Source organism: Oryzias melastigma, linkage group LG17, assembly GCF_002922805.2.
Source record: "Oryzias melastigma strain HK-1 linkage group LG17, ASM292280v2, whole genome shotgun sequence".
Lineage (NCBI taxonomy): Eukaryota > Metazoa > Chordata > Actinopteri > Beloniformes > Adrianichthyidae > Oryzias > Oryzias melastigma.
This window is the reverse complement of record NC_050528.1, coordinates 29,819,038-29,841,294: the sequence shown is the minus strand read 5'-3', so window position 1 is coordinate 29,841,294 and position 22,257 is coordinate 29,819,038. Positions and strand designations below refer to the sequence as shown.

The 22,257-nt window shown below is 36.1% G+C and overlaps 2 protein-coding genes across 13 annotated transcripts in view; both read left to right on the top strand.

Moving 5' to 3' along the window:
* The window catches only part of tep1 (telomerase-associated protein 1), a 31,600-nt gene extending 29,976 nt beyond the window's left edge, over positions 1–1,624 (top strand). For all 5 annotated transcript variants that reach the window (XM_024281140.2, XM_024281130.2, XM_024281121.2 and 2 more), the window contains 4 exons: positions 95–206; positions 338–420; positions 750–854; positions 1,062–1,624. In XM_024281140.2, the coding sequence (XP_024136908.1) occupies positions 95–206; positions 338–420; positions 750–854; positions 1,062–1,181 (420 nt within the window). In that variant the 3' untranslated portion in view covers positions 1,182–1,624. The remainder of the gene's footprint in view (positions 1–94; positions 207–337; positions 421–749; positions 855–1,061) is intronic.
* Positions 1,625–2,098: 474 nt separating this feature from the next.
* The window catches only part of apol1 (apolipoprotein L, 1), a 23,220-nt gene continuing 3,061 nt past the window's right edge, over positions 2,099–22,257 (top strand). The window contains exons 1-30 of one of the 8 annotated variants that reach the window (XM_036216460.1): positions 2,100–2,517; positions 2,606–2,656; positions 5,518–5,586; positions 5,687–5,749; positions 6,032–6,103; positions 6,174–6,233; positions 6,419–6,484; positions 6,570–6,635; positions 6,729–6,788; positions 7,063–7,116; positions 7,323–7,403; positions 7,524–7,565; positions 7,879–7,944; positions 8,047–8,100; positions 8,423–8,491; positions 8,730–8,783; positions 9,523–9,594; positions 9,676–9,732; positions 10,291–10,359; positions 12,259–12,315; positions 12,814–12,876; positions 12,968–13,045; positions 13,126–13,179; positions 13,272–13,322; positions 13,425–13,499; positions 16,813–16,890; positions 17,061–17,111; positions 20,095–20,148; positions 20,740–20,817; positions 20,893–20,932. In XM_036216460.1, the coding sequence (XP_036072353.1) occupies positions 2,515–2,517; positions 2,606–2,656; positions 5,518–5,586; positions 5,687–5,749; positions 6,032–6,103; positions 6,174–6,233; positions 6,419–6,484; positions 6,570–6,635; positions 6,729–6,788; positions 7,063–7,116; positions 7,323–7,403; positions 7,524–7,565; positions 7,879–7,944; positions 8,047–8,100; positions 8,423–8,491; positions 8,730–8,783; positions 9,523–9,594; positions 9,676–9,732; positions 10,291–10,359; positions 12,259–12,315; positions 12,814–12,876; positions 12,968–13,045; positions 13,126–13,179; positions 13,272–13,322; positions 13,425–13,499; positions 16,813–16,890; positions 17,061–17,111; positions 20,095–20,148; positions 20,740–20,817; positions 20,893–20,932 (1,807 nt within the window). In that variant the 5' untranslated portion in view covers positions 2,100–2,514. Of the gene's footprint in view, positions 2,518–2,605; positions 2,657–5,517; positions 5,587–5,686; positions 5,750–6,031; positions 6,104–6,173; positions 6,234–6,418; positions 6,485–6,569; positions 6,636–6,728; positions 6,789–7,062; positions 7,117–7,322; positions 7,404–7,523; positions 7,566–7,878; positions 7,945–8,046; positions 8,101–8,419; positions 8,492–8,729; positions 8,784–9,522; positions 9,595–9,675; positions 9,733–10,290; positions 10,360–12,258; positions 12,316–12,813; positions 12,877–12,967; positions 13,046–13,125; positions 13,180–13,271; positions 13,323–13,424; positions 13,500–16,812; positions 16,891–17,060; positions 17,112–20,094; positions 20,149–20,739; positions 20,818–20,892; positions 20,933–22,257 lie in introns of all 8 variants that reach the window. The other 7 variants (XM_036216459.1, XM_024281312.2, XM_036216463.1 and 4 more) reach the window with 7 other exon arrangements.

Below are 22,257 nucleotides of genomic sequence, written 5' to 3'. Positions count from 1 at the left end.
TAGGATTTAAAATGAAACAAATTGATAAAAAGATTTCTAAAGTAACCATTTGTTCTTAGTGAAACTGAATTCCATCCAACATCTCTGTTTTCAGTTCGACATGGGGCTAAAGACTGACCTGCACTCCTCCTTCAGCGCTCTGACCATCACTTTTGAGGAGGACGAGAAGCCAGGCAGCCCCATAACTGCAGTTTCAATGGACAAAGGTAGGAAATATGTGCAAAAAAAGATAGGAGCATTTAGAATTTCTTCATGATTTTACATTAATAGTGTTTCTAAGCCTTGAGGCGGTAGCTTTAGGGTTTGATTTTTACTGCAGCTGTTTTGTGTTGTGTAGATTTTGTGGTGTGTGGCGACATGGACGGCAACATGTGGTTCAACCAGCAGCCAAACATTTCCTCATGGAGCAAAAGAAAACCTGTAAGAATCAAAAATGTGAAGAAAACTTGGTTTTACATTCCATTTTTTGTATATTTGTACTACATGCTTCTTTTTTGTTGCTGTTTTCTTATTATTTTGCATTGATTCTATTAAAATTACAGTTAGTCAAAACACAGCAGAGGAACGATAGAAAATTCATCTAATTAAAGGGAACAAACAAAACTATTTTGCAGCATTTTATTGCTGTAGTTTTAACACATTTTTACTTATTAAATGCATAACTTCGAAAATCTTAAATGTAAGGTCACAAACATGTAAATGAAGCAGCACTGTCGGTGGTGATAACAGCGCTGATGTTTTGTGATCAGGCTCACACTGACGGGATCAGCAGGCTTAAAATCACCCCCAGCACCATCATCTCCGCCTCCTATGACCACACAGTCAAGGTGTGGGACAGAAACACCAAGAAACAGGTACGGCACCGTTTATTGGGTTTTTTTGTGTGTTTTTTTCATTTAAAATCCAAAACAAAGATAATAATAATAATGTATTACAAGTTTTAGAGGGAGAGCAAATACATTTACATGCAAAAAGTCCTTGTTTTATTTGTTCATTTTTCTAAATGGAAAGTTGATCTAAAATGAAAATCCCCTCTGCCTCCTCTCTCTCTGTCCTCGTAGCTGGGGATGTTTGTGTGTGGAGGTCCTGTCCTGCTTTTGCAGGTGAATCCCAGAAACCCCGGCGAGCTGGCCTGTGCAGACGGACAGGGAAAGCTGTTCCTGCTCTCCTGGAAAGAATGAAGAGATTCTCTGTGGCTGAATGTAATCGGAGTGCTTTCATAGCCTGAGATTACTTTACACGATCTGTGCTTCCACCAAATATTGTCTAAAATGGCTGGTTTGTTTTCTGTGGGGTTTAAATTAAAGCTGAATGAATTGTGAGGATCTGATTTAGTTATTTAGAAAATTAGACCCGACTGAAGATAAGATTGGATATTTTTTTAAATTAAAGCTAATGCTGTTTAAAGTTTTGGTGTTCATTAAAAAAGGTTTTAGTTTTTTTAATTTTCTGCCCATTTTTCAGGTGTTTATCAGAATGTTGTAGTTTACTTAGAAACACTAAAGTGGGCGTGGACAACATTTTTTTTTTTCAGTAAAGAAAAACCTCTACTAAACGCTACCAACATGATTTCTGCTAAGAACTGTTTCACATTAAAGTGCAATAAAAATAACTGAAATCATGACGCCGCTCTCCATGCTTTAATTCTGTTCTTTTTATTCTTTTTTTAAAACTTCTAAAACCAGAATAATTTTGTTTGGTTTGAACACAGAATATTTGAGATACATTTCCATAGAGGAATTTTTATAGTAGCCATTTTTTCTATTGTTAACTTTCAAAACATGTTTTGTAGAACTAGAGTTTCCTAACATATTAAGTAGGAAATGTTGCAGAGAAGCTCATCCAGGAATAACCAAGAACAAAATGTTCTACTTAAGTGTATTGCAAGTACTAATAGTGAGGTAGTACATTTTTTGTATAGTATTTATATATTCTAAACCTGAAAGGTTCCAATTTAGTCTGAAGAAGTCAGAAGTATACTCAAGTATACTTAATAAAATAAACTCTGGAGTGTACTTTTTTGCTAAGGGATACATTAATTGCGGCAGTACAAAGAAATATTTCTAATTTTATTTATTCATATTTTTAAGAATAATTATAAACAGAGTGGTTGTGTTTGTATCTTCAGTGCAGTGTTTTGTTGGCACAAATCCAGTTTCTTGATTGTTGCATTGAAAAGTTCTGACAAACATGGAAGAAATGGAAAATTACGAGCAGCATTTAAATGCAGCACAGCAAGGACGTGGATTCTACCTTTAACAGGTGAGACAGTCACGCCCCCTCACAGGTGAGGCAAACCCAGAGGATTGTGCCGCTTCATGAGCAGGTTGAGCTCGGTTTGGACCCCGGTTTGGTCGGAAGTTGATTCTCAGCTGTTTCCTTCCTCCGGTTTTTTCTTTGAAGAGTTAAAAAAAAAAAAAACTTGTCGGGCAAGAGGCTCCAGACAAAGATCGTTTATACCAGTTTTAGTTGTGGATCATCGCGTCAGTGAAGGAGGACAGCCCATCCATCTGAATGGTATGTTAGAACTGGACTGTTATGAAACTCCACGCGCTAAAATCGTCAAGTAACTTTATGAGAGAACAAATATACTTTTTATGTACAGGATCGATTTGGTGACTTGGATCTGGAATGTGACGACGAAGGAAGCGCTCCTGTAAGTTTGTGTTTGTTTGTTTGTTTGTCCTTCAAAACGAACAACAGTCTGTCACGCTTCCTGAGACGAGCGCTGGTTTCAGTGAAGCCAGCAGTTCAGGAGCTTTACGCACCAAACGAACCTCTGGAGCTGTTGGATCATCAGAAGACATGTTTATACTCATCACATTTACTGAGACTTAAACCCTGCTGCTTTCCCCCTTTTTTTAAAGATCCGGTTTGGGAGCAGGGGCGGCTCTACATTTAGGGTTCAGGGGGACAAACTCGACTAAGGCCCCCTTTCCAAACGAATAGTTATTTTTATTAGGTCTGGGTTAATAAAACAAATGTATCAATTTGAATTGATTTCAGCGTAATCAATCGATTTCATAAAAATATAGATCAATTTAGCACATAAAGTTAAAGTTTGCTAGCTTGATGCTAACGTTTAATAGAATTTCCCATAGAACGGCTAATGCTAACGCTTGGTCGACCTAAACATTCATTGCTGACTAAATGAACATCTTTATAAACTCACAGGTATGAATTTTCTAAACTCTTTTAAGGAAATGTTTTTAGAGTAACTATTTGTGGTCTAAAACATTTTTTTCCTCATACTTTCTTCTTCTTCTGGTTTAAGGTTTACTGCTATAGCGTGATCGTCACCTAGTGGCCAAACTGAAACGTCCTCCAGGAGAAGCAGAACAATGTTTACAATGTTAATGATCTGAACATTTTAGTTAGAACTTCTACTTTAGAGAATCACTGTATGATATTAACAATCTCACTATTTTATTAATACATTTTACAATATGTGAACTGGATCAGATTAATAAAAATATATTCAAATCATATAGTAGATTATTAATGTATTTCTAAACAAATGTATCTAAATGTGTAAACTCAAATTAAATTGAAGAATCGGGAAAAAAAACTCAATCAAATCGATTCAGAATCTTGTAAATCGAATCAAATCGTTTTTAGAAATTATAATTGTGACTGTAATTATGATTGAAGAAATCATGTAAACAAGAAAAAATCAAAATGCTGTCCGTTTAAAAAGATGGCCGCCATTCTTTTCATTTTTACAAAGATATTCAATATTTGCCCCAACAATATGGGCAGTTCATACACAAAATGCAGGCTTTAAACTTGAGGGAATACAGAATACTTAATTTATATTATGTATATAAATATTGGATATCTTGCTTATTAACTTATGAAATTTCTTTGAAAGAGGGCATCCTAAATACATCCATGCCAAACCACAAAATGCACGAGTGTTGAATTGAAAAGACAAATTCACAAGAATTGAAAAGACAAATTCACAAGATAAAGACCACTCAGAAATGAAAGGAGACTGCAGTGATGGTTCAGAGCGGCTGTCAGAGGTCGTTGACCCCTGATTCAGGTTCAGTTTTCACTCCGCCTGCTTGTGTCCTCAGGGTGGACACTAAACCATATGCTGCTCCTGGCTGTGAATGTGTTCATGATTAAAACTGTCTGCAAAATACTTGTAAAAAAGAAACTTGTGTTAAACCCAAACTTCACATCTTCTGCTCCCTGAACATGTTTAATAAAGTTTCTGTTGCTTTTTATCTCCAGCTCTGAAGTAGTAGATCAGGTTTATTTTCTCTTGTGAAATTGCTTTATTCTTCAACTGCACTTAAATTTTATTTTGTTTTTATTTTGCTCTATGATTGTCGTTGCAACCAATGTAGACACATCCTGGTGTCTAATAAAAGATATGTTTTTAAAAGGCAAATAGGATGAAAGTAAATGACTAAATGCAATTTTAAAATGAATTCTAAACATATAGAGACTATAAATCATAATCAAACACGGCCCTGCAGAGATTCTTTAACCCTTTAACACCGAAGCTCCAGTGTTTATGTTCTTACATAAACACAATAATTCCAGCAGATTCTGAATGACGAGCCACTTTTCTCTCTCAGAATCTGCTGGAATTATTGGGTTAACAATTAAAAAATTACAGTAAATCAAAGAACATAAACAAAGAAAAAAAAAGAGAGCTTAATTTTAATTACCGGTAATTATTAATTTTACTACATAATTTCCCTCTGAGCACAGAAACACATCTTTCCTTAATATTGGTTTGAACTTTAACCTGTTTGAAGTAGAAAAAAAGAAATCTTAAATTAATACTGACTGACCCTCAAAGTAAAAAGTTTTTTTTAACTAATGTTTTACTCTATCATTTCTAATATGTTAACATAAACAATTTCCTTTAATTTTAAAAGTTTAGTCTAACAAAATATTTTGTCGATTCACCATATCCTGCTCTGTTAACAATTCAAATCCATTTTTCTTGTAATTTAATCAAAGATTCAATGATAGTTTTTCCTGCATTTCCTAAAATCTCTGCACAGTGAAGATACGGAACAACTAATAAACAAACTCTATTTGTGTAATACATCACTGATTTTAAACAGAATAGCAATTTATCTAGAAACTTCGTGCTTTACATAATCCATATAATTTTCCCTTTCTATTACCAGAAACAAATCATACATGTAGTCCTAATTTCATTTAGAGATAAAACCATTTAATTAAATTAAATTCTTGTTCACACCATTCAGCAACTCATCAATATTTTTCCTGAACAAAACATATTGGTATCATCAGCAAACAAAATGAATCTCAACTTTGTTGACATAAAAAAATATAATTTATGCATATTGAAAATAACCTTATGGAAATCCACAGAAAATCTTTTTGAATTCAAAATCTGCAATATTAACTGTTGCATATTGAACCTGATCATCCGAGTAACTTCTAAACCATTGTTTTGTTTTGGTTTGTTGAGAGTTGTGAAGTTTGGATCAAATGTAAGAATTAATTCATCTGTTTGTTTTTGATCAGAAAACGAGTCTGTTTGGAGGGAAGTTGAAGATTCACTCAAAACCTGCAGATGCATTAACCAAAGCACAGGTGAGGATTCAGCAACTAATTAAAACAGTGTTTGTTTTTCCTGCAAGAAAATGGTTTTACTACAGATATTTTAATGAGGAGTGTTGTTGTTTCCACACAGACTTCATCACAAAACCTTGAAATTCCTACAAATGATGACGACCAGATGGACAAGTCATCAAAGGTGGGTTTTTCTTTCAAAAAATGTCTCTTTCTGCTTATTAAAAAAGATTGAATACATATATTTGTAGCACTAAATGTTACGTAGAATGTTAATTCAAAGATTTAAGGATTTGTAGAGAGTGCTGATTTTCCTTTTCCATACAGCTGATACAGTAGCAGCTCTGTTTGACTGAACGGTTTTTGTGTTTGGGAGAGGAGAAACCTGCTGCAATCAGCCGTTTGTTGCAGACACGTAGCATAACAGAACCTGTCGATCCGTTTGTTCTGATTCTTTCATTCACAGGAGGCAGGAAAGTCGTTCAGCGGGATGTTTAAAAAGTCTCCCAAACTGGATCGAGTGGACAAAAAATCCCAGGTACTTGTTGATCAAATGACTTATGTTTATGGATTAATATGAAATTTATGGGGAGTTTTTCCGTCCTCAGGAGGATTTGTCGTCACAGAGTGAGCTCTCTGGAAGCACAAACAGTCTCTCCAAGTCGAAGGTGAGGCTCTAAAAATGAGGTTTGATAATTACAAATCAATAAACCGTTTGATACAAGAATATATATAATAAAGCAGTTCATATGACTAACTCTAAGAACAGAAATGATGATTGTAAGCCGTGATGTGGATGATTTGTAAAGCTTAGTGGAAAGTTTGAGACTTTTTGTGACTTTTTGTCTTCCAGGAGTCGAGTGGTATTTTAGGACGGATGTTCAAGAAAAGCCCAAAGCCCTCTGAAGCTAGATCTCAGGTCTGCTCTTTGGAATATTCTCACAAATGGGTTATTATCCAAATAAAGCATCGTTTGTTGTCTTTTCTTTCTTCCGCTCCTGAAGGAGGATTTGTCCGGTGGCAGTGAGCCGTCGGGGAGCACCGATGATCTGTCTGAAAACCCCAGCAAGGTGAGGTGACTCGGCAACGTCCGACTTTATCAAACGCTTGAATCACTCCTCTAAATTAATAAACTGCTGCTGTTTTCTTCTGATTGTTAATAGGAAAAAGGAACATTCTTCGGTGGCATGTTCAAGAAAAGAGGTGCCAAATTTCAGTCACAGGTAGAACATTTAAAGAAGTCCAACTTAAGTTGAGCCAGAAACCAAGTTATTGATTCACATATTGATCATATATTTATTGTTTTTAGTGCTTTTCGTTTGTCAGCCAGAGAATATAAAGATTCAACACTTTCTGTTTCAAGTGCTTATGTCATTTTCAGGCGCATCTTTTCACAGATGCTTTTATTTTGTAAAGCTGCTGACTCATGCAAACATGTGATTCCTGTCAGACCACATGATGAGAAGTTTTCAGTTCTGGTCTGATTCTCTGCTTCAGGAGGATTTATCTGTGGATGACGATGGCCTTGTTCCCACAGAGCAGTCTGTGAAGGTAAGGACAGAAGTAAGGAAGGAAGGAAGCTGACTTTTAATTTTATTTTGTAAAGTTCATTTGAAACTGCAAGGAAACTATTTGGAAAAAAATTTAAAGTAAAATAAACTTCTTTTAGATTTTCTTTCATATTTCATATTCCTGTTTAACCTAAAATTCTCTACTTTTGTTTATTCAGAATGATTATTTTTAATTTTCTCTAACAGGAACATGAACATGAACATAAAGAAAAATCTGGACTTTCAAAAGAGAAAATTTCTCCTGTGCAAAAGCCTAAATCTAAACAGGTATGTTTTTTTTGTTTTTTAGCATTTATTAAGTTTTGGGTTTTTTTTCAGATAAACTGTTTTTTTTTTACAAGTGCGTTTTAAGCTAAATAAGAATTGTAAATTTTTTTGTTTTTGCAGGCAGATGGAATGACGAAGAGCACGTTTTACACTGAGACTCCAGTGAGTCTTCCTCCAGGTTACCTGTTATGATGTCTGAATCTAAAGCCTCAAAACGACAGAAAATAAAAACATAATCTGATATTAATTATCTGTATGGCGCTAATAGGCAATCTATACTCCAAAGCACAAGTATATAAGGGGGTTATAGAGTGATGTATAGATAGATAACAGGGAAAAAAAAGTTTTTTTTTTTTTTTTTTTTGACTTGCTGGCTTAGTTTATAGACATGTAAGAAAAACGAAATCATTTAATTCCATTAATCTCATGCTTTGGTTAAGGATTTTCAAAAATTAAGAAACTGTCTAATCGACAGGAAAACATCTTCAATCATGATGATGAGCCATTAGATAATGGAGAAATCAAGCAGAGTCACAAACAGGTTCGTTCATCTTTCAGATCTTCTTTTCTGGGATTTAATCAACAGTTTGTTTGTTTGCTGCTGGTTGTTTTTTTTCCCTGAACTTTAGCTTTTTATTCTCAGAGTAAACTGGCTGGAGCGGTGTCCAAACTGAATCCGTTTCGCTCTGCAAACAAAGTAAGCGATTCTGGAGAAAAACCCTGTGACTTACTGTGAAATAGATTTGGTTTATTTCAAGCTTGGATTGAGGAAAAATCCAGGACTAAACACATATTTTCAAATTCATTGGAGGAATTAGGAAATGCGTTGATTAGGAAATGGAAAACAAAAACACTTATGTCACATTTGTTTTATTAAATATAGTAAATATTACCTAAAGTCAAGTAGAGTTTGATTGCTTGTAAAGGAGAGGGAAGAAGCGAACTTGTATAACCCCACCCCTACTTAGTTACTTAATTTTTACAGTTTTGAAACGAGAGTTTCTTTCTCTGGGCAGCAGGAGAAACTGACTGGATCTGAAGACGAGGATTCACCCGCCAGCAGCAGGAAGGTTTCTGGGGACAAACAGGTAGAGTCACCTGATCCTGTCTTACCCTCATTTAGTCATATTTATAAATGATGCAATCTGATTTGTGACGTTTGTAAAAATAATAACATAAAAAATGCCAAGTCAGCATGTTTGCTTAAAAAAAGTGTCTTTTTTAAACTTTTCTTTTCAGTTATTCCTCTGTTTTTCCTAGAATTAAAGTGTTTGTGTTTATAAAGAGCAGCAAATGTTTGATCTTTTTTCCACGCCTCCCTGTCAGAGCGCCGTGGCTGAAATGGCGTCCAAGCTGAATCCGTTCCGCTCTGCAAATAATGTAATTATTCTTTGAATGTGTGTTGGTGCTGGTGAAACTAGAATCAGAAGAAGAAGTAGTATTAGTAGTAGTGGGGGGACTTTAATGGTGACTGGGTTTCACGATTCTTGCTGATGTCGAAAAAATAACTTGTTTTATGTCTTAAGTCAGCAGGAGGAGGTCTCCAAATGTTCTCCCGTTTGTGTGAAAATTCTCTAAAATCATTAAATCTGGGATTCTGAGGTGTCATGGTACTCATTTATTTCACTGCAGCGTAAATATTTGTCATCATTTACAGAATTTTCCAAATCCTCACCTCAGTTTGGGTTTTGTTTGCACACAAATTCTTCCTCCATCTTTTTTTTTTTTCTAACCTTTTAACACCTGAGGCGCCATCGTTGACGCTTAAACACAAAATCTTTAATGTAACATAATTTTTCAACTGCTAACACGATAATTCCAGTAGATTTTGAAGGAGAAAAGCGGCGCGAGTGCCGCTTTTCTCCTTCAAAATCTACTGGAATTATCGTGTTAACAATTAAAAAATACTGTAAATCAAAGAACACAAACACTGTAGCTCTGGAGTTAAACCAAATTCACTTGTAAAAGTAACTGGAAAATCCTTTTGAACCGACTTGTTCTCTATTTTTTGGTGGCTTCTTAGCTCCTCCCCTTTCATAACTGCAACACTTCCTCTTAAGCCTCCTTGACTCACTTCACTTCAGCTTCACTGCATGTCTGTCCGTCTTTGTGTCCTCAGCAGGTCAAAAGTAATCCAGACGTGAGGGGAAAAAGTGAAACGCCCACAGTTCCACCCAGACCCACTGAAGAGGTTTGCAAACACCACACCCACTTACTAAAATTCATTTTCCACAAACCGTAGAAACTTGGAGTTTGTGTGTTTTTGCTGCAGGAGATGAAGAGAACCTCCACACACAACAAAGTGAAACCGAGCAAAACGGAAGACAAGGTACAGTTCTCATCTTTGACATGACATTTTAGTGTATTTAGTAGAAAAAGCAAAGAAAACTTTTGTCTTTAGTGTTTTAAAATAATTAATAATTCTGGACACTTTGTTCCATGTAAGAAAAATAACTTTAATGTAGATTTCTACATTTTGTGAGTTGTTCATCATTGGTCCACTTTAACTGTGAGAGACATTGTTAAAAAAATAATAATTTTTTTTTTGTACAATTTTTAAAGATTTTATATTAATATTTCTGCAGAAAACAAGTCTTTAGTCACTAATAAAATTACAACTCAATACTTTGTAATACTTTGTTTACACTCTGTGTATATGTGATAAACAGGCTAAATTCTGCTTTTAAAGTAAAAAACCGTGACTAATCCTTTTTTCTTGCTCCACTGTGCAATAATAAACAAGACAGGTAAATGTAACACATAAAGTTTTATGATGACTTTATGAAAGAAAAAAATCAAATCTTTAAAAAAAATCATGCACTGAAAACCGTTTGTTTCAACGACATAATTGCTACTACTATTAATGTATACTGTAAAATGACTACAGAAAAAGGGCTCCAACACCAACGATGACGAGAAATTCAACAATGAAGAGAATCCTCCCAGCCACAAACAGGTTTGTCAACACCCAGAAACTGAACCTCCTCTGTAGTTTCTAAATTGACTCCTGTTTTTTTATTTTTTTGAGTTCATGTGTAAATTAATGTAAGCGGTGTCTAAACTGAATCCATTTCGATCTACAAACTAATCATTGCTGGACTGTATTGGAATAAAAACTACAAACTTGCTGCACTGATGGAAAGAAAAGTTTACTTTAGAGCAGGGGTCTCCAACTACGGCCCGCGGGCCGGATTCGGCCCTCCTCCACATTTGGCCCGGCCCCCTGAACACTATCATGATTTTTTTGATTTTTTATGAATTTCTCACTCTTGCCATGTGATCGAGATAGTGTGACTTTTTATTCCTCTCTTCTTTACTCTGTGCTCCTATCCGGTTATGTGCTGCTTTCTGGAAAACTTTAAATGTTTGAGTTGAGTCGCATCCTGCAATTTTTACACCTCTTTTGTTAGCCTAAAAACGTACCCCGGCCCTGCATCAGAGAAGAAAACTGTTATGTGGGCCTCACAAGAATAAGTTTGGGGATCCCCGCTTCAGAGGAGACATGTTGTGAAAATGGCTTTACCTCAGGACATTTATAAATCGAGGCTTGTATCTCATTCAGATAGAGCAGGAGTGTTGAAATCAATCGCACAAGGGGCCAAAACACACAGTAGTATTATGTATTAGTAGTATTATGTATTCAATTTATTGAATACATAAAAAAAACCAAAATTGTCAACTTTAAATATGAAACATTTTAACATAAACATGAAAACAGACAGGAATATTATTCCAGAACAAATCAACCTAAATCTTGGATTACTTTCAATATTTTGCGCTCCATAAATATATATTCTGTTCAAATTGGGATGTTACAAGATAACATTGGGCCGTTAATAACAATAATATAAAATGATCAGGGGGCCCTGTTATAATTACCCTGAGGGCCGGATCCGGCCCCCGGGCCTTGACTTTGACACGTTAACCTAAGAATAGTAATGTGTATTTATCCAAATAGGTCAAAACTCTTGTAGTGGGAATTTAGGATGTATTCAGACTGGATCAAATTTTCAATCTGAATACACCAAAGGGAATCTTGGTCCGGGAGCAGGAACTGATCTTGGACCCATCTTTCGAGGTGGTCTTGAAATCAGACTTCAGCTCCGGTTCGCTCCGAGTTTTCCCTCAGTGTGAATAGGCTCCGCCCAGTATATGGTATGTAAACAGAGTGGGAAGATGGCAACCATGAGCTGCAGATTAACACGAAGCAACAATGAGACAGCAACTCACTGAAATTGGCTGGATGAATGCAGGCTGATTAAAACAACTTTTCACGTGATACACATTGCTTCTTGCACCGTTTTCCTGCGGATCTTTGTTTCATAAACATTTATCAGCGTACCTTCTTAGCAGTCTCCTTGGTAACCGTTTTGCAGTGTGCCTCCACCGTACCAAAGCAGCAGTAAACAGTGTTGAACCTGACGTTGATACAGACAAAACTGGTCAGTGAAATGTAAAGTTTGAATGTGTGAACTATCCCCACAAGGATTACAAAGTTTAGGACTTCCGTTTTCTGGTTGCTTTGCCCCGCCTTCGTAATTCCTGACCAGTAACTTAAGAATTCTTTAGTCATTTGGTTTTATTTACAGCTTTAGTTTAAGCAGAAATGTGCGTTAGAAGTCAGTCTGAATAAAGACCAAACTCAAGGTTCAGGACTCGGTCTGGACCAATGGATTTTTCCAGTCTGAATACACTCCTAGAGTTTTCTTTAGGTGTTTGCTCATGAAATCTAAATGTAAATGTATAATTCTCATTATATCTAGGAAGTATGTATTGTTAGTGTTTTAAAAGCAGCAGTTATTTTTTTTTAAACTAATTCCATCATTTTTTTTTTGACTCCGTGGCTTTAAATCAGAACTCTGTGGTTGAAGCGATGTCCAAACTGAACCCGTTCCGCTCTGCCAATAACAGGGTAACTATACTGGAATAGAGGCTGGTCATGGTGGAGGGGATGGTGAGGGTGGTGGTGGGGGTCCTGTGTTTCAGAAGGACCGATCTACTGTTCTGTTTGAACACTTCCAGCTCTGTCTCATAGTTTAAATGAATTGTTTGGCTTGTCTGATGTATTTCTGTCACACATGTTGTTGTGTTAAAGCAGATGTTTAAATTATGTGGTAATAGTTCGTACCAGCAGTTTGTTTCCATTTATTTCAATGTCAGCATGAAACCTCTGTCTATAGATGCTGACTCACAAATATGTATTCTATATTCCGGCAAAAAAATAGTATTTTATTGAGTAACAAACAAAGAACTGTGTAATATATTTCAGGTAGCTTCATTCTGAGAAAATTCAAACTGTTTTCTCAATCAAACTCCTTCAAAAATCTTTCTTTTAAATATCATTATGAGACTTTAAAGTTGTGTTTTTTTAATCTAAAAGTTTTTAAATCCAATATTTTTTCTTTTTTAGACCAATGAAAACGCAGAAACACCCAAGGAGACGGCAGAACCGCTGGAGCAGAAGCCCGAGCTGGTCTGAAACCCCTCCCTCTGTCTCTGACTGTCCTCCTCCATGTTTTCATGTTCTTCTGTTAAACCCTCTGGCGTGGGTCTGTCCTCGGCAGGTCAGGAGTAATACGACCCAGCAGGAAAGGAGGATGAGGAACCTGGCACCACCAGTCCCACCCAGACCCACTGAAGAGGTTTGGAGGCAGCGAGCGACTCGCCGCTCTGCTCTGCTGACCTCACTGTCCTCATGTCTTCGTGTGTTGTTGTGTTCCAGGAGATCAGAGGGGCGTCTCCAAATGAGGACAAACCCAGGAAAACCAAGGACAAGGTAATGTTTTTGCCCTGAAAAATTCCAATCCTTTGAAAATAATTCATAGTTTTAACAAATGAGAATTGTTTTGGTACTTTAAATGTGAAAAGGAGAGCAATCCCAGAGAGAAGAAAGAAGATCCTGTTGGAGCCTCTGTGGAGGTAAGCCGTCTGAGCAGAGAAAGTCTTCCAGTGACCGCTTCACTCTTCTGAAAATGTTGTTAAACCTGAAATTCATTAACTAATTAAATCAATTAATTCCAGAGTCAATCTGGTGTCAACAAGGATGAGGAATCTGTTCAGAGAGAAAGTAACAGGAACGACCCAGAGAGCAATAAGGTGAGTTTAGCTTGATGCTAACTTCATTTAATTTCAGCTTTTTTCTACTCTGAAGTGAATACATGGCTAATCAAAGACGTGTACAGTAGCTTCAGTCCATTGTGCAGCATGATATTAGTAAAATGGAATTCACAAAGATCAGGGGTCTGCAAACCTGCGGCTCTTCTACCCCTCTGTGGCTCTGTGGTTAAAGAAAAATAAAAAGATTAAATATTAAAAAAATAATTTACAAAAGTAAGTGAATCACAAGTTCAACAAAAACATTTTGACAGATTTTTGAACAAGGTTTACCACAAAGAAACAAAATAATTTGAGGGCTGTAAGCACAGCCAGAACTTTTGAACAAATGACCAGATTTTAGGAGCAACTTTGCTCTGGAAATACAGTAAGGGACTCTGATTTGATATTGGCTAGTTAGATTTAAACATTTCTCACTGAGATGCACCACAAAAAGTAAATAGTTTATTTTAAATCACTGCTGACATTACTCTATTTTCATGTTTGTCGAATTGAGCTGATCCTTTGTGACATAAGGTGTCTTTTATTTTGAAAGAAAGTTGTGATCCTCTATCCAAAGACTATTTTATTTATTTTTTATTTATGCAAAAAATAGTTAATTTGCATTTAGCATTATACCGATAACATAAATACAAATCAGTGTCCTTTTTTTTTAAAAGGTGAAGTGAGACCTTGTCTCCCACTGGGTTGTTGTCTGTGAGAAATCAACCCAAATGGCTCTTTAAGTATCAAAGATGGAAGACTCCTGGTTTAGGAATACATTTGTTTCACTTGAATGCTCCTGTTTGGGACAGGAAGTCTTTTATTTTGAAAGAAAGTCAAATGAGCTTCTGTTAAAAAGTAAAAAATGACTCTACACTTTGAGAAAATTCCAGTTTATCTTAATATTTATGTATTTATTCACACCCAAAAATGAATTTACTTCATATTTATTATTAAAAAATGGCAAAGTAATGATGCAAAGGAGTATTACATTTTCCTAAAAGCGTTACGTTAAAAATGTTGTGTTTAAGCATCATCGGGCGACGCCTCAAGTTAAATGGATCAATACAATGTGTCTCAAATGATCTGCATTCATGTTTAACTTTTAAAAATATTGAAATTTTCAAATGTTAACTTCCTAAAAATTACCTTCTGTGACGATCAAATTTTTTTTGCATGTTGACCTGTAAGTGAACTCATGACCAAACATCAAAAAAATATTATGTAGACACCCGGACTTTAGTGGGGCTGACTGGTGAACAAAATGTTCAAATTAATAATCAAAAGCAAAATATAAAAATAACAGCATCATCTGGAATTCCACAAGGCTCTGCAATTGGGCCTAAACTCTTCATATTATGTATTAATGACATTCATGAAATCTCAAAAAAGCTGAATTTTCTGTTTGCTGATGACACGACAGTTTACAGGTCAGGGAATAATTTAGAATTAGTTAGTAGTGTGTAGAGTAGAGTTGAGTTTAAGGTTCTTTGTCTTTGTCATGGTCCTTTTCACTCATGTTACATTGTTTCTGTTTCTTCTATTGAGAGTGTTAGACTCTTTGTTTATTGTGGATCGTGGGGGCACATGAGAGAAATAAATGAAAATCCATCAGATATCTAATGTTTATTGAACAAGCAGTGCATTGAGTAGTCTATTTGTACAGTTTGATAAATGGTTTGTTCTTATTATTTTAAAGTGGAAGAAACCCTATCATGTTGTTAAGAAAAACAACCCCCCCCCCCCCCTTTATTAAATTGCAATGCTATGACCGAGTATATTATAACTAATAGAAGAAATTATGAAACTATGAAAAAAATATGTAAAATTGAGAAACAAACACAAGGTTTAATTGTGAGAATAGTCCTAAATTTATCATTCAAAAAACATAATTTTACAAGAAAAAAAGCTATGCTTTTTCTGAATTAAAGTGGTAATTTCATAAAAAATAAGGTTATATTTATAAAAAAAAGTAAAGCAGTATGACATTCATCTGATTTATCTGAACTGTCTGCAACATAAATTAAACAGATGGTCTGTGACTCATTTTAAAAGTCAAATGTAGCACTTTGTTTTTAAAAAACATTCATTTTCTTCTATTGAAATTACTATATTTTAAAAAATAAACTTACATTATCATAAATTATAGATTTTTTTCCCCTTCATAATTGTATAATTAATTTTTTTACCTTTTTCTCATAATTTAAGATTTTAAACTATGTACTAATCAGTCCCCACCCTGAGTTTACTGGTAGACGCACCATCATCATTGAAGTGTGTGATCCAACCTGCTCAGTCCTCTGCATTGTTGGTGTGGATTTTTGATCTACACTGGACGCTACCTGCTATTAAAATACCAAAATAAAAGCATGTAATATACTGTATTCATAAACAGTTTTCACAGACTCTGTTACTGGTTTAAAAAAATGACTTTGCTTTAAACCTAGTAGTCAGTAAAACAGCAAACATTCTTAGGGATATTTAAAGTGAAAAACTGAGATCCCAGAAAGTCAGCAAAAATGATTTTTCACCTCAGAAGATGAAAATCACAGGAGGAAATAGGATTTTAAGTTTCAAGCTGCTCGCACTGCTTTAAAGCAAACATTTTTGGCTTTTGGTGGGATAAAAGTTGTACTGATAAAATGTTATTTAAAACAGATTTATAAAGGAATAAACTCTAGGAATATGTAATGTGTAGTTGGTGTGTGAGGACAGCCATTCAGGATTGTTTTTCTTTCTTAGATGTGATTATAGGGGCAGAAATGAAATGATTTATTCTTCTCACGGCTCCTTTCCTGTCTTTTTTTGGAACCGATGATGAATAAAATAAACTTTTAATATGTGGTTGAATTTGTCTAAATAACCACTTTTTTTATTCAGGTGAAGACAGACAGAGTTTCTAGCAGCCCTTCTAGTTGAATGCGACTCTTTTTCAGTTCCTCTTTCCTTACTTTGTGCCAAAGATGTGCAAAACGCACGTGATGCCTTCAGGCTACAATTAAAAGGAGATTTTAATTTTTTTTTTTGCTCTAGTATTTTCAGCTCTATAGAAACTAATATAATAGAAATTAAGATAATGGAGGAAATGATAAATAAAATGGTCAAAATGAATCTTTAAAATAACCTTTTTTTATTTACTCTTACCAACTCATTTGTATCAGGTGACTTGCATTGAATCTGACTCGTGCTTTAGTGCCTTTTAACTGACCATCTCATTTATTGCTATTTCTGTATGGTTTTGTGGTGAATTTATCAACGATCAGAAAAAGATGTCAGCACCCATCTGTGGTCTTTCTTTGCCTTTTTTTGTTAGACTGAAGATGAAGATAAAGACTCTTCATCAAAAGAGGACAGAGGAGAAGAAGATGGTGATGAAAAAGAAAAAGCAAAGGTTCTGTTTTCTTCTTGATGGATACAATCTGATTTTTCTTCACTGTTTTGTTTTAAAACAGTCTTTTTTTTTTTTTTTTTTACTTTAAAAACTGCAAAGTGAACCCTCTTGTGTCCGAGTTCCTCCTAAGCTCATGCTAACACCAAAATCTTCTTTTTTTGTGTGTTTAGGCCAAAGTTAGGAAACCCAAGAAGCACAACCCGTTCATGCCTCGAGTCAAGGTAACGTGTGAGACTTGTTCTAACTTGTTTCTACCCGTGTGTTTCCTCTAGCCCTTCCTCTCTCTTTGGGGTCCAGATGACTCCAACCATATATCGATGTGTGATTCCTTCCATGACAAATGTGGACAAAGGTGGACAGGATTTTATGTCTGCCATGGACATTCGAGAAAATCAATGATTAAAAAAAAAGTTCAGCGCACTGTCTTGTGAGCGGAAGGGTTAAATTCATAATTTTTTTTAGATTGTGAATCGAGTTTGGAGACTCAGGGAGGATTTATGTTCTATGATTTACTGTAACTTTTCAACCAGAAACACAATAATTCCAATAGATTCTGAAGAAGAAAAGCGGCTTGTGTTAATGGTTGAAAAGTTACAGTATGTTAAAGATGTTGTGTTTTAGCATCACTGATGACACGTCAGGTGTAAAAGGGTTAAACTGGAGAAACCACACTTTGAACCAGCAAAGCCACTATTTTGTTTTTTGCCCTTTTCTCTGTAGATAAAAATTTAGCGGTGAAACGTCCAAGATTTTGCAAAAATGTAAATTAATTTAAGCTATGCTAAAGTAGCAAAAGCTGCAACTCCATTGAGGAATTTTCTTGAGCAGTCATGCACATTGACTGCATATGAGAACTGGACTGTGTGATCCCTTGCTGTTCCAAACAGGAAGTACCCGCTGGCTCCAGGAAGCCAAAATCCCATAGACTTCTACAAAAAAATAAACAGCTATTACTCTGCCATTCTATTAGTCAGGTAATACTGATAATATGGTTTTCCATTATATATTTTTCTGTAATGCAGAAAAAGTTCAAAACTGACCAATCAGATGCTTTAATAAAAGTGGGTGGAGCCTGCTGTCTCCCATGTTGAAGAGTCAAAACCTTTGAAAGATTTCTCTGATCCCCCTTTCAAGTGGTGGAGGTGTTGACTTCCATCAAGTTCCCTCTTGGTAGGGGAGTGTGGTTGCCATAGAGACATTAACTCAGACCAAATCCGACCATCACTGCTTATTGACAACGCCGGGTGACATGGCAGTGTCCGTACCACAAAAAAAAGCAACTGAATTGAATTCATCTGATTGGAACGAGAAGTAAATCATTTTCTATGGATGATGTCACACTCGCTCAGTCCAGTTCTCATGTACAGTCAGTGGCCACTCCTAAAGGTTTCAGGACCAAAGATCTTTTTATACATTTTTTTGATGTTTTATTTAATCTTTTCAGAAAAAAATTAATGGAAAATTGTTGTTGGCTATTCTCTGGTTTCTCACTTTTGCTCTTTTATCCTTAACTGGAACCTTTTCTGTTGAAGTCAGTGTTGCCAAAAGCTACACGTCCCTCAGCTCTGTAGATAAAAACAATTTAAAGATTTTGACTCACATCACATATCACCAGAATATGGTTACAGGGCTGGATTTCAGGATCATGTGAGTTTTATTTTTCCCATCAGATGGAAAAAGTTTATTTTTATGAAAAAACATTTCTTCTTTGATTTGTGGCATTTGGTATCATAAACTGAGAAGTTAAGGAATCAGGAAATGATCAAAAGTCAATGAAATGGTTGTTTGTGGCTTTTGTGAAGTTCACATGACAGCTGCATGAAACAGAATATTTTAATTTCCTTGTATTGGAGACAGGAAGTGCACTCTTCCTCTTCTTGCGGACAGAGCTCATCATAACAGGGCACAACAGCAAAACTATTAACTTTTTATGAAAAAAGTGCAGTTTTAATATATTTACGAATTTTATTTTAATGAATAATAAATGTGATGTGTTCACGCCAGACATGTGTTGCGCGCACAAGAACTTGTGTGTTCTATACTAGTTCTATACTAGTGCCTGTATGTAACCTGTGTTGGAAAAGTTTGGTGTGAAAAGTTGAAGTTTTGCAAATTTCACAGTTCTATTCTGATATTTTAACGACTTTGTGTCATATAATTCCAGCAATTTTAAAAGCGGTTGGTACTTGGTTGAATTAAAATGGATGCCATCCATACGTCGGTACCACATACGAGTCCCTGATTGGTCAACGTTTGACCTGGTTTATCTTAAAGGCATGTTCAATGATGCACATTTTGTATGTAGAGCTTGAAAATGGTCGTAGAAACTGCATGTATGCAAAGGTTTTGAATGTGGAAGCCTGAAACAAGTACATACGAGCGTTTACGTAGACTTTTTGCCTGTACGTTGCAGAGGCTGGTGTGAACGTAGCAAAGCAGAATGAGATTATTCTGGATCGTTGGTTCACTGGCAACTACATGTTTAATACAACTGAACTCTTGAGCTGAGCCACATGGACAACATTTATAAGTATCTGGACCGCACAAGACGGCGTGCTGATTATTGTTTATTCAAATCGTGATGGATCAGAATCAAATTTTGGGAAAGCTCAGCTTTGTGATGCAGAAAATGCAATGGACGGGTGTCAAGCTCCCTGTTCCACTCCAATTCTGATGCATCCACTTGCAGACAGATGGATCCATGTACGTCTTTGTTTTCCTCGTCCGAGCTGCTGCCTTGTTCAAAACTGTGGATAGCTCCAATTTTTCTCGCTTTTTTTTTTTTTTTTTTGCTAGGCCAATATTGGCTTGGATTTGTGAGGGACTGTAAGCTAGCAGAAATGTTCGGATGTTAATTATAGGGTTGCTTTTGTGCCAACAGTCGCCCACAACCCAGAGGGGAATTTCTGATGAACTCCTGCTGCACTGCAGAACATATATAACGGCATAATCATGATAAAAAGACCTCTGGGAACATTTTTACAATAGATGAAAATGTATTTGGGGAGGGACTTTAATCTGCTTTTTAACTTTTAACCCATCAGTCGCCTTCGTTGTAGAAAAAATTTGACCTTTTCAAATTGTTTTCATGGTATTATCAGGTTTTATTCCGTAATGTTCCTGCTTTTGGAGCCACTTGTCCAGCCGCTGAGGACAGTTCTTCAGCTTCAGTGTAACGTTTGACTCTTTGTTTGCTGCTTTCAGGCTAAAGTGAAACAAAGGAATGCAGAAGAAAGAGCTGCAGAGAACCCTGCAGAGGTGGGTCAGCGTCTATGCGCTTTGCTTCCTTGATGTTTTCTTTTCCTCATACGCTGACTCCCGTTTTGAAACCTTCCGAACTGTGATTAAGGGTTTGAAAAGGTCTGTTTGACTTCCCCACCCTGAAAACAACCTCCCCTTCCAGTCAGTTTGTCTCCAGAGCGTCCGCTCGGCTCCCAGCAGACTCTTTCCTCCTCCTGTGCCACTGTTAACATGGAGCCCTCCCCCACTCCGTCACAGGTGTGCATGTTTTTACCATGAAAGATGAGAAGAGATTAGGCTACTATGTCCCCAAACATGTTTCTCCGCTTCCTTTTTCATTGTTCACTGAGAGTGTTTTGGCCCCTTTTACTTCTGCAAAAACAGCACCAGCATGATTCCTCTTACCTGCACTTCCCAGTCGACAGATATTAGAAGAACAGCTTTGAAATTGAGAAAGTTCCACTGGGGAAAGGAGAGGTTTTTACTAGTTGAGGTTCTGTAGCTCCATGGTCCTCCTTCAAGGCTGGACTTTTGTGTAGAGTTTTGTCCAAACAGAAAAATAGAACAATTTAGTTCAATAAAACATTTCCAATCTTTGTGTTTTGACAGAATGAAGGAGCCAACAGGTCTCTGTTTGATCAACTGGAAGACTTCCGCGTTGACCCCAGACCACCTGAAAACAGCGAGGTCGGTCTGGCAGACTTAATTTTTCTCCCTTTACTTTTATTTGGCATAAATTATTCATTCATTCGTCTCTTTCAGGATGTGGAGGATCTCATGGACTGGTGGAACACAGTGGAATGTAAGCTGTAATCTTTTGTTTTTCCACTTACTGTAATCTTATCAGAAGTGGAAAGTAATGAGTTACATTCACTTAAGTCCCTTTTTCTAAAGGTTAGTCTTTAGTGTAGTTTTACAGACCATTCTTTTATTTGATTAGATTAAAAATGAAAAAAAAACAGTACTCAAATTCTGTTACATATGACTTTATTTATTTACTTTTTCTTAAACAATTTAAATCTGGACTATTTTTTTCACAGTAATTGGTATGAAAACATTACTGTTAGTGCTGGACTCTAACGACCCACTCCAATGAAAATAATCTTTTTAACATTTTCTTGTAGCTTTTTCTCATAATAAAGGACCTATATAAAATAATTTATGATTAAAACTGCGTTTTTAGAGTATTTCTTAATTCATATTTTGTTTGATCAGAAAACCGGATTCTTGAAAAAGCTCAGACTATTGACGTGGTGGTTGAAATGGGCGGGGCCAAAGTCTTCTCTCCCCCTGGGCGCACCCTGGTTTCCTCATGCTTAGGTGTGCAAGACATGATGAGCGCTCAACACTCGTGCTGTAACGAAATATGATTCTGGCTCTGAACTGTGCGGCTGGATTGATCTAATATTGGCTGTGTTTACATTAACTCTGAAATTTCTCAAACAGGATTTTCAATAATGAATTCTCTTAATGGAAGCACCAGAATTTAAAAAAAACAAAAAAAAAACTTGAATTCATTGAAAAAAGTTTTTGCGCTTAGAAGAGGTGGTTTTTGTGGTGTATCAAAATGGAATTTTTTCACAAAACTGCAATAGAAACACTTTTTGAATTAAATGTACTGGGTATGAAGTGCCTGCTCTGAGCGCTGAACAGCGGGCGCCACGAGAGGTCCCACAGCGTCACAGCTCATATGTTGCGTATCATAGGGAATCATACAGCTCCTCTGTAAAATAACCAACCAAGATTTCCTCATCACATTATCTGTAGCCGCACTTTTGCAGGTTGAATAAGACGCAGACGTCTCCTTTGACAGATGAGGATGAGCGCTATAGTGTTGTGACAGAAACGTGAATGAATTTTGTCGTGTTTTCAAACAGAAAAAAGGGTCCAGCTGCTTGCATGTTTGGATAGATATTTTTAAACAGGCTTTTAACGTCCATCTGGGACTGTCGATAGACTAGCTGCACGCAACACTGCTGTGAGGTAACCCAAATGCACCTTTTTAGTTAATCAAATTTGAAAAAAAATACTTGTTCTCCTCTATCGCCGAGTTTTTGATGACTTATTGCGTGAGTTGCTTTGTGTTTATTCACATAATTATGATTTAATGGAAAGTGTGATTGCGAA